Raw genomic sequence first — 13,736 nt, forward strand, 5'->3', positions numbered from 1 at the left:
GTTTCAAAGCTTGATTAATTTACATCACAAAAAACACTCCAGACAAAATTCATACCTCAGTTTTAATCGGCACTATTTTCTTTCCATTTCTATCAATCCGCGCTGCTGTCAACGTCAACAGTGCGCACGTTACAGTGCAGTCTACACTCTGTTTTAGAGGGATTTTTTTTTGGAGATGATTGAAGTGGTATGGATTAAAGGGGTGGTAAAATGCCCTTTTCACAAGATGTAAAATAAATCTGATGTCCCCAGAGTGTGTGAAGTTTTAGCACAAAATACCCCACAGATATTTTTATTTAGCATGTTTCAGTTGTCACTTTTTGAGGGTTTGCAAAACCGCACCGTTTTGTTCTAGCCCTTTAAATGCAAATGAGGTACTGCAGAGGGCGGGGTTTCAAGAGCTTGTGTGTGTTAGCAGCTGTGATTACCTCACGCAGACACACTCAAATGACAGATACTGTTCTGCCTTTAATGTTAAAACGGAGTCAGACACAGATGGAGAGACTCAAGAAGAAGTGACAACATGTAGAATGCAACAGGACGTCTCTGAATGGTTAGTTGATGGATTTATGTTGCTGATGTGGAGTTAATCTTTAATTAGGATATTCTGTCATGGTAATCTATAAATCGCTTGTATAGGAACTGTTGTGAGATGCACACAGAGTGGCTTTCTATTGCATGTGAAAAGATGACTCACAAATGTAATCTTATACAACAACTTTTCCTCTTCTCAACATGGACTGCGTGTTCCCGGGGGTGGGGTTATGTACATTTTAAGGTTGGTGATGTCCTAACCCGGGAGGAATGTCATGTAGTCCTTACCAGCCGTTTGTTGTAGTCCTATTCTTTAAAAGCAAATATCTTCCTTTGCTTTGAACTTTGAGCAATGTAACTTTGCAGATGTTGTTTATGCTCAAACAGCAACATTTCACACTAACTATAGTTAGAAAAGTTAAATCATACTCAACCACCCCTTACTCAACCAGAAATCTGAGATTCTAAGATTTAAAATTATACATATTTTTGTGCATATTTGAAAACAAGCACGGACGGTTCCGGGAACATAGGAAAACACATTGCATCCCGGAAAGATGAGAGACATGTTTTTTAGCCAAGTATTCGTGAGGAATATATTGTGATTAACCCAATGGATTATGTTGTTTTACCAATCTCATATCAAACCTATGAAGAAGATTAAAAAGAAAATTCAGATGTAGCATACATAAATATTTTATTACTTAATTCGAACAGATTTTCTTGATTCATCTGAGATTATTTCTAATCATTAGCACTTTATTCTTGGTAAGTGAGTTCATAAAGTTATAGTTTGTGTATATTGTTCAGTCTTTTGTGGTCTTAAATGATACTGTGCTGTATAATTCTTGAGAAATATATTTAGAAAATGTGACTGAAGTGATAAAGTAACTGTTGATTTTCAGTTTAAAGAGTTTCTTTATGTATGGTTGCTAATTTTGAGTGTAACGTAGCTCACGTGGAGTTTTTGCTTACCATGCGGGATCGTGCAACAAGCTATAAGCTAATTGAGTGCATGTCATTTTTAAGACGTAATTTTCTTAATTTTTAGCCCATAGCCATGTTTCTATTAGAGTTAAAAAAGGATAATAAGCACTGGTAAATGTGTATATATTTATTTTAAAGGATTTGTTGTGATAAATAGGCTATCATTTGAAGTGTTACTGCAATAGTGCAAAGGACACTGAACTGGGCTAAACTCAAAAGGGTAAATACAAAGGTTATTGAGTTAAATAATTAAAAAATTTGGTATTGAATGTAAACTTTGTTTACCATTTAAATGGTAAATGGACTGCATTTATATAGCGCTTTCATAGACCCATGGCCACCAAAGCGCTTTACAATTTGCCTCTCATTCACCCATTCACTCATACATTCATACACCGATGGCGTATGGTGTATTTATGTGAAAATAAGAAGCAAGGTTGTTTAAAAAGTAGATAGCTATAAACCTGTCACGTACTGCTCTGAGACACAAAGGTTGAGGATCCAAATGCAGTATTTATTTGAAAGGGTTATCCGGGGTCAGATATGTGAGGAAGGCTAAGGCTATTATTGTTGACCCTTCTCATCCGTTGTGCCAAGAGTTTTTACTGCTTCCTTCCGGGCGGCGTTATAATGTAACACCAACAGGTTAAAAAAGTCCATGATCCCCAGAGCGATTAGTCTTTTAAGTGAATGAGTATATTTAATGTATTATTATACAATGTGTTCTTTGTTTTGTGTCGATGGTATGTTGTATGTGACTGTTGGCTGTAAACTAAATTGCCCCATGGGGGATAATAAAGCTTAACTAACTAACTAAAGACGTAATCCAGATAACAGGCAAGAGGTCATAAACACAAAGTAAGCAGTCCAAACAAACAAACAAACAAAAAGGCAAGGGGACACAAGCAAAAAGGGGAATCCAAGAAACAGGCAAAGATCAAAATCCAAGAACACGGGAAGAACAGAGAGAATGCTCGGAATTGCTGTAGAGACACAAAACAAGACTTTGCAGGAAATTACTGTGAAAACCAGGCTTATATGGAGTGAGCTAAACAAGGTAAAGACATACAGGTGAATGTGATAATGGCTGATTAATCTGGGCAAAGGATTATGGGAAATTAAGTTTGTGGATGTGTGGTGATTGTCCGGGTTGGAGTGCCCTCTGATGGTTATCCCGTGCACTCTAACTGGTGATCGTTACATAGCCCCCTCTCAAAATTGTCCAGGAGGGAGGTGGAGCTGAGGCGGGATGGAGGGCCAGGCCCGTGGAGCGTAAGAGGGCCTGGAGACTAAGGCGGAGCAGGCTGAACAGGCAGCCGGGGCAGAACTGGCGTCCAGGGCGGATGCGAGGCTTCAGGGGTCCAGGGCGGATGCGAAGCTTCAGGGGTCCAGGGAGGTGCCGCCTGGTCAGGCGCAGAGGCGGACATCTTGTCCGAAGACACGGGTGTAGACACAGGCACAGAGTCGGCCATCTTGTCCGAAGACACAGGCGTAGAGTCGGCCATCTTGTCCGAAGACACAGGCATAGAGTCGGCCATCTTGTCTGAAGACACAGCCGTAGAGTCGGTCATCTTGTCCGAAGACACAGGCGTAAAGTCGGCCATCTTGTCCAAAGACGCAGGCATAGAGGCTGCCATCTTCTCCGAGGGCTCTGGAACAGCGGCGACCACCTTGGGACGAGACTCAGGAAAGGCAGTGGCCATCTTGGGACGAGACCCTGGAACGGCGGTGGCCATCCTGGGACGAGACCCTGAAACGGCGGCGGTCATCTTGGCAGAGGGCTCATGAACGGCGGCGGCCATTTTGGGACAAGACTCTGGCGTGGCAGTGGCCAGTTTGACCGAGGGCTTACAGGCTGGAGCCGATGTGTGTGCTGCCCACACACTCAAAATAACCGTGGCGACTATGATGTGTGCTGTGTCTTCCGGAGCTGACTCAGACGCGGCAGGCATGACATGAAGAAGCTCAGGCTCGGCAGGCATGACGTGAAGAAGCTCAGGCTCAGCAGGCATGACGTGAATAAGCTCAGGCTCGGCAGGCATGACGTGGAGAAGCTCATGCTCGGCTGGCATGACGTCAAGAAGCTCAGGCTCGGCAGGCATGAAGTGAAGTCAAGTCAAGTCAAGTCAAGTCACCTTTATTTATATAGCGCTTTTTACAATACAGATTGTATCAAAGCAGCTTCACAGTGATAACATGAAAATAATACAAAAAACAATTTCATCATCGTCCACCTTAAGGCAGATCTATAATATTGTTGAATATTAAATGTCCCCAACTAAGCAAGCCAGAAGGCAAGGCAACAGCGGCAAGGAACCAAAACTCCATCAGGTGACAGAATGGAGAAAAAACCTTGGGAGAACCCAGGCTCAGTCGGGGGCCAGTTCTCCTCTGGCCAAAGAGCGAACAGTGGATGATTATGATTCAGGAGCATTACAGGTCAGAATGAATCAGAGTATTTGTCCAGTTCCGGTTGGTTGAAGTCGGAGTGAAGAAGCTCAGGGTCTGGTGTGGGAACCAAAGGACAGGGAGGTACATACAACACAGGACTATCAATCATCAGACCTGGCAATGCTTGTGACTGTGATGGGCCAAGCTCCGTGACCACTAGATATTTGTGTGTGGTGCCCTTCCCCAAAAAACTTTTAGGGGACATGTCCTCCTCAACTTTCCCAACAGTGAACGAGGAACCACTTAACAGCAAGGCATAGTCTATGTATTGTTCTAGAATAAGTTTGTTCTGTCCTCTAGGCATAAGCGATCTTATGGGCTCAGCTAAGGCATGAAAATACATGTCCTTAAAAACAGTCTCTTTCCAGTTTAGCCGGTTGGCAAGAGCACAGAACTGTTCAGTGTAGACCTCTATAGTACATGTACCTTGACGTAAAAAAATAATTTCCTCTGCTTGATGGATCCATGTATGGCAAAGTCTTCTGTCACGTACTGCTCTGAGACACAAATGTTGAGGATCCAAATGCAGTATTTATTTGAAAGGGTAATCCAAAGACATAATCCAGATAACAGGCAAGAGGTCATAAACACAAAATAAGCAGTCCAAACAAACAAACAAACAAAACGGCAGGGAACACAAGCAAAGGAAACGGGCAAAGATCAAAAACCAAGAACACAGGAAGAACAGAGAGAATGCTCGGAATTGAAGTAGAGACAAAACAAGACTTTACAGGAATGAATGTGAAAACCAGGCTTATATGGAGTGAGCTAAACAAGGTAAAGACATACAGATGAATGTGATCATGGCTGATTAGTCTGGGGAAAGGATTATGGGAAATGTTTTTTGTGGATGTGGGGTGATTGTCTGGGTTGGAGTGCGCTCTGAGGGTTATCCCGGGCACTCTCACTGGTGAAAGTTACAAAACCAAACCAAGCTAAGAAATGAATGTGGCTAAATTGAGTAAACCAGGATTAACATAATAACTAAATAACTAATTACAGAAATAAATAACACACAAAGGAGTCATTATTTCAGTGAAAACTGCTTCATTCTAATAAAAGTTTCTTTTGTGAATTGGTTATTGAAGCTGTAATTTTTTTTCTTTGTGTCTGTTGTTTTTCCCCAACGTAAACAAACTGATACAAAGTATAAAATAAAAAAATACTTACCTTTTCAACTATAAACCTGTCTTCTGTGATTTATGTCCCTGGTCTTGTTTCAATGCTGACTCAAGCGAATGTAGCCTTCTGATCTGGTCCGAGACATTAGAAAATAGTAAACGCTTTGACTGTAGGATACGCGCTAGATAAAAGTTGGCGAGCCAGTCAGGAGTTAGTTCTTGCAGCAAGGGTAACTGTTAAAGAAACAGAGAAGGGAAATTAGTAAAACAAGAGAAACAAGTTATTGAAATTTTCAACCGTTATGATGGATATCGTGAAGCGGGAAAACGTTAACGTAGCAAATGCTCTCATAGTCGAAGGCCTTACATTAACCGAAGTAGATAATGAGCTGTAAATGTACCTGGAGAGATATGGTTCAATTAGCAGCAATATTATCATTGACGACCCAGCTTCAGAGTTTCACAGAAATGCCATCATAGAATATAACCATAACTCCGCAATTAAAAATGTGTGGCCCTTCTTACCCTTAACTTTGGGGAGTCTCTCTGACCCAGGTGTTACATTTACATTTATGCATTTGGCGACTTACATTGCATTATCCTATAAATTTATACATAGGTATGTGCAATCCCCTGGGATCAAACCCACAACCTTGCATTGTTAACACAATGCTCTTACCACTGAGCTACAGGAAAGGTGTTACCTTCTGAGTGCGTGCCTTAGGCTATGTTTACATGGAAACGATCTGAAGAGAAAACGCAAAAGTGGTGTTGGGTTATCACTTTTTATTCTGCGTTTAGATGAGCATTATGGGGGGGAAATCTTCGTGCATATGGTGACGCAAAAGTGTGTGAAATTCGATGTAGTATGCACTCCAGGTTGCTAGGTGGCAATGTGAAGCACTGCCACACAAGAACACCAAGATCGTGCGCCTGCGTACAACCTTCCTTCTACTTCTCTCCCTAGTAGACTTTTGCGTTTTTACCCTTTAGACGGGAACGCGATGGTGGAGCATTTTTAAGATTTCCACTCTGGAGGGTGGTTTCACTTTTTTGAGTTTTTAAGCCCCAAAAAAGCCGTCGCCGTGTAAACGAAAGGCACATCTGATAAAATATTTTTACGTTTTCACCCGCGAGCGTTCTCTTGTAAACAGGGCCTTTGCTACTGTCTACACTCAACCTTCTATCTGCACTGCCACTGAAGGGTATCTTGAGGAATTGAAGGCCATTGATAAAGTAAGTGGAAGGTCTTTCCAAAGTGTGCTTCAAGAGGAATTGGATAAACTCAGAGAAACCCATTCTAAGAAATCAAGCTCCAGCAAAAGCTAGCAGTGACTCCCAGAGTTCAGATGCCACTGCCCCATTGTCAATAAGTAGCCCCCTGACTAATTTAAAAGTATCACCAACTCAAAGCTCAGAACCTAAAAACCCAACCAAGAATAAAACTACATTTGTGTCTCCCCCTTCTCCAGAAACTACCACTGACGACATTACTGTGACAACCTGCCTTGCTTTCACAAATATTGTGGACCCATCCAGCGTCCAGAGAATGGTGGTTGAACACACAGTTAAGACAAGTGAAGCTACCCTGTCACAGCAAACCTCAGTCCATTTGAGGGTTTTCTCAGGTAGGTCTCCTCGTCCCCCCAACGAACCAGATTTTGACACCTGGCGTGCAAGTGTCGACGACTTGTTAAATGACCCTTCCATCTCCGACTTGCACAGAACGCGAAAAATCCTTGACAGTCTTTTACCTTCAGCTGCTGATATTGTAAAACATGTCCGCCCTCCAGCACTACCTGCTGTGTATCTTGAGCTGTTAAAGTCCGTATATGGTTCTGTTGAGGACGGAGATGATTTTTTGACCAAACTCATGAGCACTCTACAAAATCAGAGTGAGAAACCATCACCGCTACCCGCACCGCCTACAAGTCATTTTGAGCGCAGCAATCAGACGAGGTGGCATATCAGAAAGTGAACATAGCCATTAGAAAATACGAGACATTAGAAAATAGTAAACGCTTAGACTGTAGGACATACGCTACATTGTGTGTGGGCTCTTTGTAATGGGAGAATGGATTATGGTGATTCTGGGCTCTTTGTAATCGTGAGAGTCTGCTGTAAATAATGTTGTGCCATGTTGTACGATATGCGCATGCTTCATGAAGTTATAAGCGGAAATGTGTTTTAATTTTAACAGTAAAGCTCATTGTGCAGCACGTTTGTTTGACAAAAAAGTTTGTTTAATTTCATAGAATTAAAAGAAATTAAATTAATGTTTTATTTCTTCAGTTGACAACCAGAAAAATACAACACCGAATTTGTGTTAAAAAAAACATTTCATAGAATTAAAGTTTTCTTTAATTGTATAAGTTTTCTGATTTCAATTAATAATTAAGACATGCCTTTTGATTACATTTTTTTTTACATCACGTATCTGTAACACGCCCGCTCCGCAACACTAGTAATTGGGGGGGGGGGGGGGGGGGGGGGGGGGGATCCTAGGGGAAACACTGACTACAATAGAAATTACATTAAAAGTGGAAAATGTACATTTACACAAACTGACCACCATCCGCTACTTTCAGATGCCAACTTTATTTTCATTCTTTTCTACTGGCACTGAAAGGAAAGCACAAGATTGTGGGATATCAAAGGCAGCGAAGGATTGGCTACATCTACAGTATGCTGACTACAAAAATCGATCAGATGAAGGTACTGTATCTCAGCAGACAGGAAGAGAAACTAACGTTGGATTTCATACGTGCCTTGATGCCTTTCTACCTTGGAATGCGTCCGTGAAGGCAGAATTTTTAAGCTTCCGGATGCAGCCATGAATCTTGGTTCACACACAGCATCATACAGGTAATTTAAATGTTATTTAAACTTATTCTTCTAAAACTACATTTTCTGACTGCTACTCCTCCTACAGCTTTAGTGCTAAAAGCACCAAACTCACCACAGACCTTGGGCCTTAAAATTGGTAAGTAGTTAACAGTGAATTAATTATGATGTGCCCCCTCAATTAAAGTCAATAATAATGATGCATTAGCAAGCCATTAGTTGATGTTTGTGTATGGTTAGTTAATAATGAATTAATTATGATGTGCCTCCTCAAGTAAAGTCATGACACAATGCTGCACTTTCAAATCATAACTAAAATATGAATAAATATATAAAATAAGAGTGCAATCCTTATTCCTTTACACCCATGGTCCAGACTTTTTTTTTCTTTTATTTTTGTTTATACAATTAAACATATATGGACTTAAAAGAAAGCACAAACATACCTGTAAAGACACACATAAGGCACGTTTACATGTAAAATAGGGAATAAGCTATAAGCTAATGCTAATTGAAGCATACATTTAAACAACAAAAAATAGTTAATTACTGTACATAACCTCCTGAAATCTCCCAAATACAACATACATGCAAACATGTCTTTAATTATTAATTCTGTTTACCAAAGCAGTCAACATAAACAGTATGAGATTAAAATGCCAACATTACCCATAGACAGTATATAAAATGGACACAGCGACCCCATAGACTTCAACGGAGAAAAGTGAAGTCAATTAGAAGCACTCACTTCCTGATGGCTGAGCGTACTACGAAGGCTCAAACTGAGCTTGACGACGTGGATGTGACGTGAGCAACCTGTCTGACAGTTGTAAGTCTTCTAGTAGCTGTGCCAAGAGAAATCTGAAACATTCCCTTCCGAATCTCGCAGAGACGGAGAGCGTGAGTATTAGCTGTCCATGAGCTAGCAGCAGGATCAACTTTATCACCCCCCCCCCCCCCCCTGATTGCCTGCAAGCTTCTCTGCATGTCTACACGGTAATTTCTCGACTGTGCGATAGAGAGTCAAGTCGTTATGACGCAATCGTTAGTCTATTTTTTACAAAAACTGCTTCTACGGGGCCATAGACAAATGGAGTCTTTAAACGCCTCCGATGTAAAGTTATTCGCTGTCAAAGTGATGCCAAAATGAATGGGAGTCAATGGAATGTGAACAGCAGGTGATGGCTTGTTAGCCAATGGCGGCCCCCGGGGAAGCTTCGTTTTCCGGCTGATGGATTAATCCCTTGACATTACCATATAAACAAAACTAATGTAAGAGAATGTCTATAATAGGAAGAGAATACTCTCTGGTTACTTCCGGTTCCTGGACTGGCTGCAGTGAGTAGAAAGTAGTAACGTCAGGGGATGATTTTGGTTGCAGGCATTTTGGTTCGAAGAGAAAGTCAGGTTGACGTTAGAACCCGACTGATGTTGGTTTCTGACGTCAACCCAATTTTCCTTTTCAACTACAATACAATGTCCAACGTTGGAGATTGATGACAATCTGACATAAACCTGATTTTCATTTTCAACGTTGGGTTTGGTCTTCTTTTTTCTTTACTAATTTTCTTTATAATTTCATAATGACTTTTGTGAAGTCAGACTATGTTTGTACATGTGTGCTGAGCAGAGAGCTGGTAGAGTTATATTTTGCTTAGAGGTATGTGTGCAATGCCACTTTCACTGAGCAGAGATGTTTCAATGATGATTATACTGTACTTCAGATTCATACAGTAGGCTCTTTGCAAGAAAAAGAATGTTTCAACTGAACCATTTGTATACCACTAATGAGAAAAAGTGGAAAGTACCATGTGTAAGCATGAGGTATACATTCCATTTTTAAACATAAGCAATGTTTTTGCTACCTTACAAGGAAGTTGAAAGTATCTCTGTGATGTATATAAGCTCAATCCTTACTGTACCACCTCAGAGAAACAAAGGCATGCATGATGACGGGGTAAGAGGAAGGAAAACTTAGGCGTGAGGGAGAAACCCAGAGAACCCATTTACAGCTGGCAGAAATGGGGAATAAATAAATCTGGAATGAAGACCTCACCTACAGTATAGCTTTATTATTAAATGCCTGTTTCTCTGTCTGACACGTACATAATAAATAGAAATCTCTTGGCAAAATATCTGATATGGCTTCCATGATTCAACAATAATGGGGCAAGTATTATTTTCAAATCTACAGTGCATCTACAGAACTATTCTAGAAATACATTTGAACACTGATATGAGGTTATAGGGACAAATTCAGACAACCAATATCTGAGAAGCATGAATATCACTAGTCTTCCTGCTATAGAGTGACTAATGGCAAAAACAAGGTATTTACATGCATTACATTAGTATGCGATACATAAGGGACTGCATGACACTGCAAAGAAATGTGGTCATGTCTGCTCTACCTTTGTTAAACATTTGCCATTTTATTTGTCATGCTCATAAGAGTCACTCCATATATGAGAGGATTGAGGTAACCGTGTACCTGCCAATAAAAACAGTATTTGAGGTCAAGTTCTCCAATTCAATGCTATTTAGGCAACCGGTTGCAAGACCACTAAAGCAGCAACAAAGTGGAGAAAGTCAGGAAATACTTGACTATAGGGAGCACAAATAAACCACTGTATTTTGGTTTTCTAAATGTCCCAAACTGACATTAACTAACTTTAAGAAACAGGTAAGCAGTTGTGGGTTCCAAATGGCCAACAATGAATTACAATACTCAAATCCAAAACATGAAATAATTTATTCACATTGAAAAATTAAGCTTCATGACAGTTAAACAGGAACATGGCCACATGGGGACAGTGTTGCTCATATCTCATACTCCAGCTTTCATCTGACTGTGTGGTGGCAGAGGTTTCTCCAGGTGGTGACCCACAGTGAGACCGAAGGGGGAATCAGCCTGCTTTTCATGAACTTCAGGCTTCAGCTGAAAGCCTTTCACCTTATCAAAACTGTCTACAGGTGGGAAGGAGAGAGGCGCTTCGCTTAAAAGACCTTGAAGACGAGTACGCCAGTCTATCAACAGGCTGTCACGAGCCTCAGCAGAGAGATGTGTGGGTGCCCAGAAGACCTGTGGTGCGAGGACCTGGAAGCCACAGTAATTGAGGACACCATTCTACAAAAGAGAAAACATTAGCACAGCAGTCCCAGGTTAGTATGACATGCAAAATCAGATTGTCAAAGTTAAGCCTGGTTGAAGTAAAGGAATAGAAAATTAAGCTTCTTACCTGAACTGGCCACAGAGTAACATTCATATCTCCATTGATCCCATTGGAGCTGAACATGGTCTCATGGGAACCAGTGGTGAATGACAACATGGCTTTCTTTTCCTGACAAAGAAAAAAACTCACCCATTAACCACCCACTCACATTTAATTAAATAACCAACATTGAACCTTTTCTGCTTAACGAAAGATTGGTTTATGATTTGTAGGCCTTACCCTGAAGACGCCCGCACTGTAGCGCTTCTCCGAGGTGTATGCAAAACCAAGGGTAAGAACCCGATCCATCCAACCTTTCATGATCGCAGGAACCGAGAACCAATACATGGGAAACTGCAAAAGACAAAAAAGTAAATGTAAATGAAAAAAAAGTAATGAACTTCCAAGTACACAAGAGCAAAAAATAATGATCAGAGTTCTGATATAACCCTTACCTGAAAAATAACAAGATCTGCTTCTTTTAGTTTCTTGTGCTCCTCTACAATATCAGAAGCTAGTCGTCCCTCCTGCCAGGCCAGCATGGTCTCCTCTCCATAGCAGAAATGTTCTGGGTTCTTCACTGCTCCTGAAACAGAAAATTGTGCCATTGCCCCAATAAGGGCAAATGTTTTTAAGTTCAATGTTCTAGACTAACAGAACGCCTATGATATTACCAGTAATATCCTCCTCAGTTGCTGTGGCCTTGAATTTTATTTCATACAGGTCAGACACAAGAACATTGCAGTCCTGTTTCTTCAGCACATCTACAGCAGCATCTTTAACAGCTGCATTGAAAGATGCGACACTCTGGTGCGCGTACACGATCAACACTGTCTTTGCAGCTGAAAAATAATAATATTAATAAACTGCAGAAACAAACATATAAATTGAAACAACAAAACTGCAGCAACAAAAGACCATACCCATGTTTCTCTCTCACAGGTCTCTACTAGATCATCTACTAAAACAACAGCTTTGTGAGCTTCTTTTAAAACCACAATCACCTGAGCACAGCTGAAAGTAATTAACTAATTGAATTGAATTGAATTTATTTCAGGATAGCCCCTTGAGATGTATCATCTCATTTTCAAGGGGGTCCTGTGCACATATACAGACACAAAGGTTAATCACACCGTATCCAAAAAAGACACAGATACAAATATATTCAAAACAATACCTCACCTGCCCTGCACCCACAATTAACATAGCACACATTAAAGTATTACTAAATGTTTTTTACATGAGCCATTTATATGTAATACCATTGGTGTCCCTAATTACAAGACCATGTAGTTTCAAGAAAAGAAAAAAAAGTGACGATTTGAATAAACCAAATGTAGAAATAGACCTCAAAAAAAGAGGAAGGTTATTCCAATCATGAGGGGCTTTATATTGGAATGCTCTGCTGCCAGCTACAGAAAATAACCTTGGCACCGTAATTTTTTTTGGATATTAGAGGTGTCTAAGTGAGTATGTTGAGGAATAGGGTATTAAGTGCTGTTTAAGGTATGCAGGACAATTGTAATGAACACATTTAAAAATAAACAAAATCCAGTGGTAATCCCTTCGTGGTTTAGGTTGCAGCCAGTGTAATGAATCTTACATAAAGCAATGATGAGTTTTAAATGGACAGTTCAAGATAAATCTGCAAAGAGAATTGAATACAACATTAAGGGGTTTGAGATTGGACTCAGAGGTATTAGAGTAGACTATGTCTGCATAATCAATAATTGGTATTACCAGTTGAGAAATAATTTTTTTCCTGACTGGAGATGAAAAACAGCTTATTGATCTATACAGAGTGTTAAGACATCCATATACTTTCCTAATGATAGTATCAATGTGTATCTTAAAGGTAAGGTTGGAATCGAGCCAGAGGCCCAAATATTTAAATTCCTCCACAATCTGCATAAGGGACCCATCTAAAAACTTTAATTCAAAACAGGAAGCACAGCAGCGATTTTGTATCGTGGAGAACACCATGCAGCAGGACTTCTTCATGTTCAACAGAAGTTTATTAATGAACAGCCACTGTTGCACTTTATCAAAGTCAGATTGAAGAGTTCTTTGAACTTGCAGCAAATCCCGATCAGAGGTATAGATGACAGTGTCATCAGCATAAAGCTCTAATTTACAATGAGAACAACCTTGTGCCACCTAATTAATTAGTGTTGGCAGGCTAGAGGCAGGCAAAAACAAAAATCTACAGCAAAACAGGTTAAACAAAAATGATTTTGAATTGGATGTAGCCTTTTTCTTCAAAAGTGGTCTTTATGAATGGTAAAACACACACACACACACACACACACACACACAAAAACAATAAACTAGAATCGCATTATGCCTAGTTAGTTTACCTTTTTTCCACTAGGTGTCAACATGCACCAGCAACTGGACGTCTATGTTGCTATTAGAGCCATACAAATAAAATACATATGATAACGATAAAAAAATATAGGCCCTATAAATTTGGTTATTCAGTTTAGAGCTGTTTTGATTAGATATTTTTTTTGTAGCATGGCCAGGTTATAATTATTATTAAAATTTTCTGCTGAAAAAAAATAATTTCTGACTATAATGTAAAAAT

General features: G+C 40.2%; 1 protein-coding gene across 1 annotated transcript; it reads right to left on the reverse strand.

Annotated features, from left to right (window-relative positions):
• Positions 1-10,665: 10,665 nt before the first annotated feature.
• On the reverse strand, positions 10,666-12,171 carry LOC307001303 (ribosyldihydronicotinamide dehydrogenase [quinone]-like). Its single transcript, XM_079617619.1, has 6 exons — positions 12,073-12,171; positions 11,824-11,991; positions 11,605-11,735; positions 11,390-11,503; positions 11,177-11,278; positions 10,666-11,064 (listed from the first exon to the last, which is right to left on the reverse strand). Exons 1-6 carry the CDS (start codon positions 12,074-12,076, stop codon positions 10,765-10,767), a joined length of 819 nt encoding a protein of 272 aa, XP_079473745.1. The 5' UTR covers positions 12,077-12,171; the 3' UTR covers positions 10,666-10,764.
• Between the last annotated feature and the right edge of the window lie 1,565 nt (positions 12,172-13,736).

The sequence above is a fragment of the Phoxinus phoxinus genome, assembly GCF_949152265.1.
Source record: "Phoxinus phoxinus genome assembly, chromosome: 7".
Lineage (NCBI taxonomy): Eukaryota > Metazoa > Chordata > Actinopteri > Cypriniformes > Leuciscidae > Phoxinus > Phoxinus phoxinus.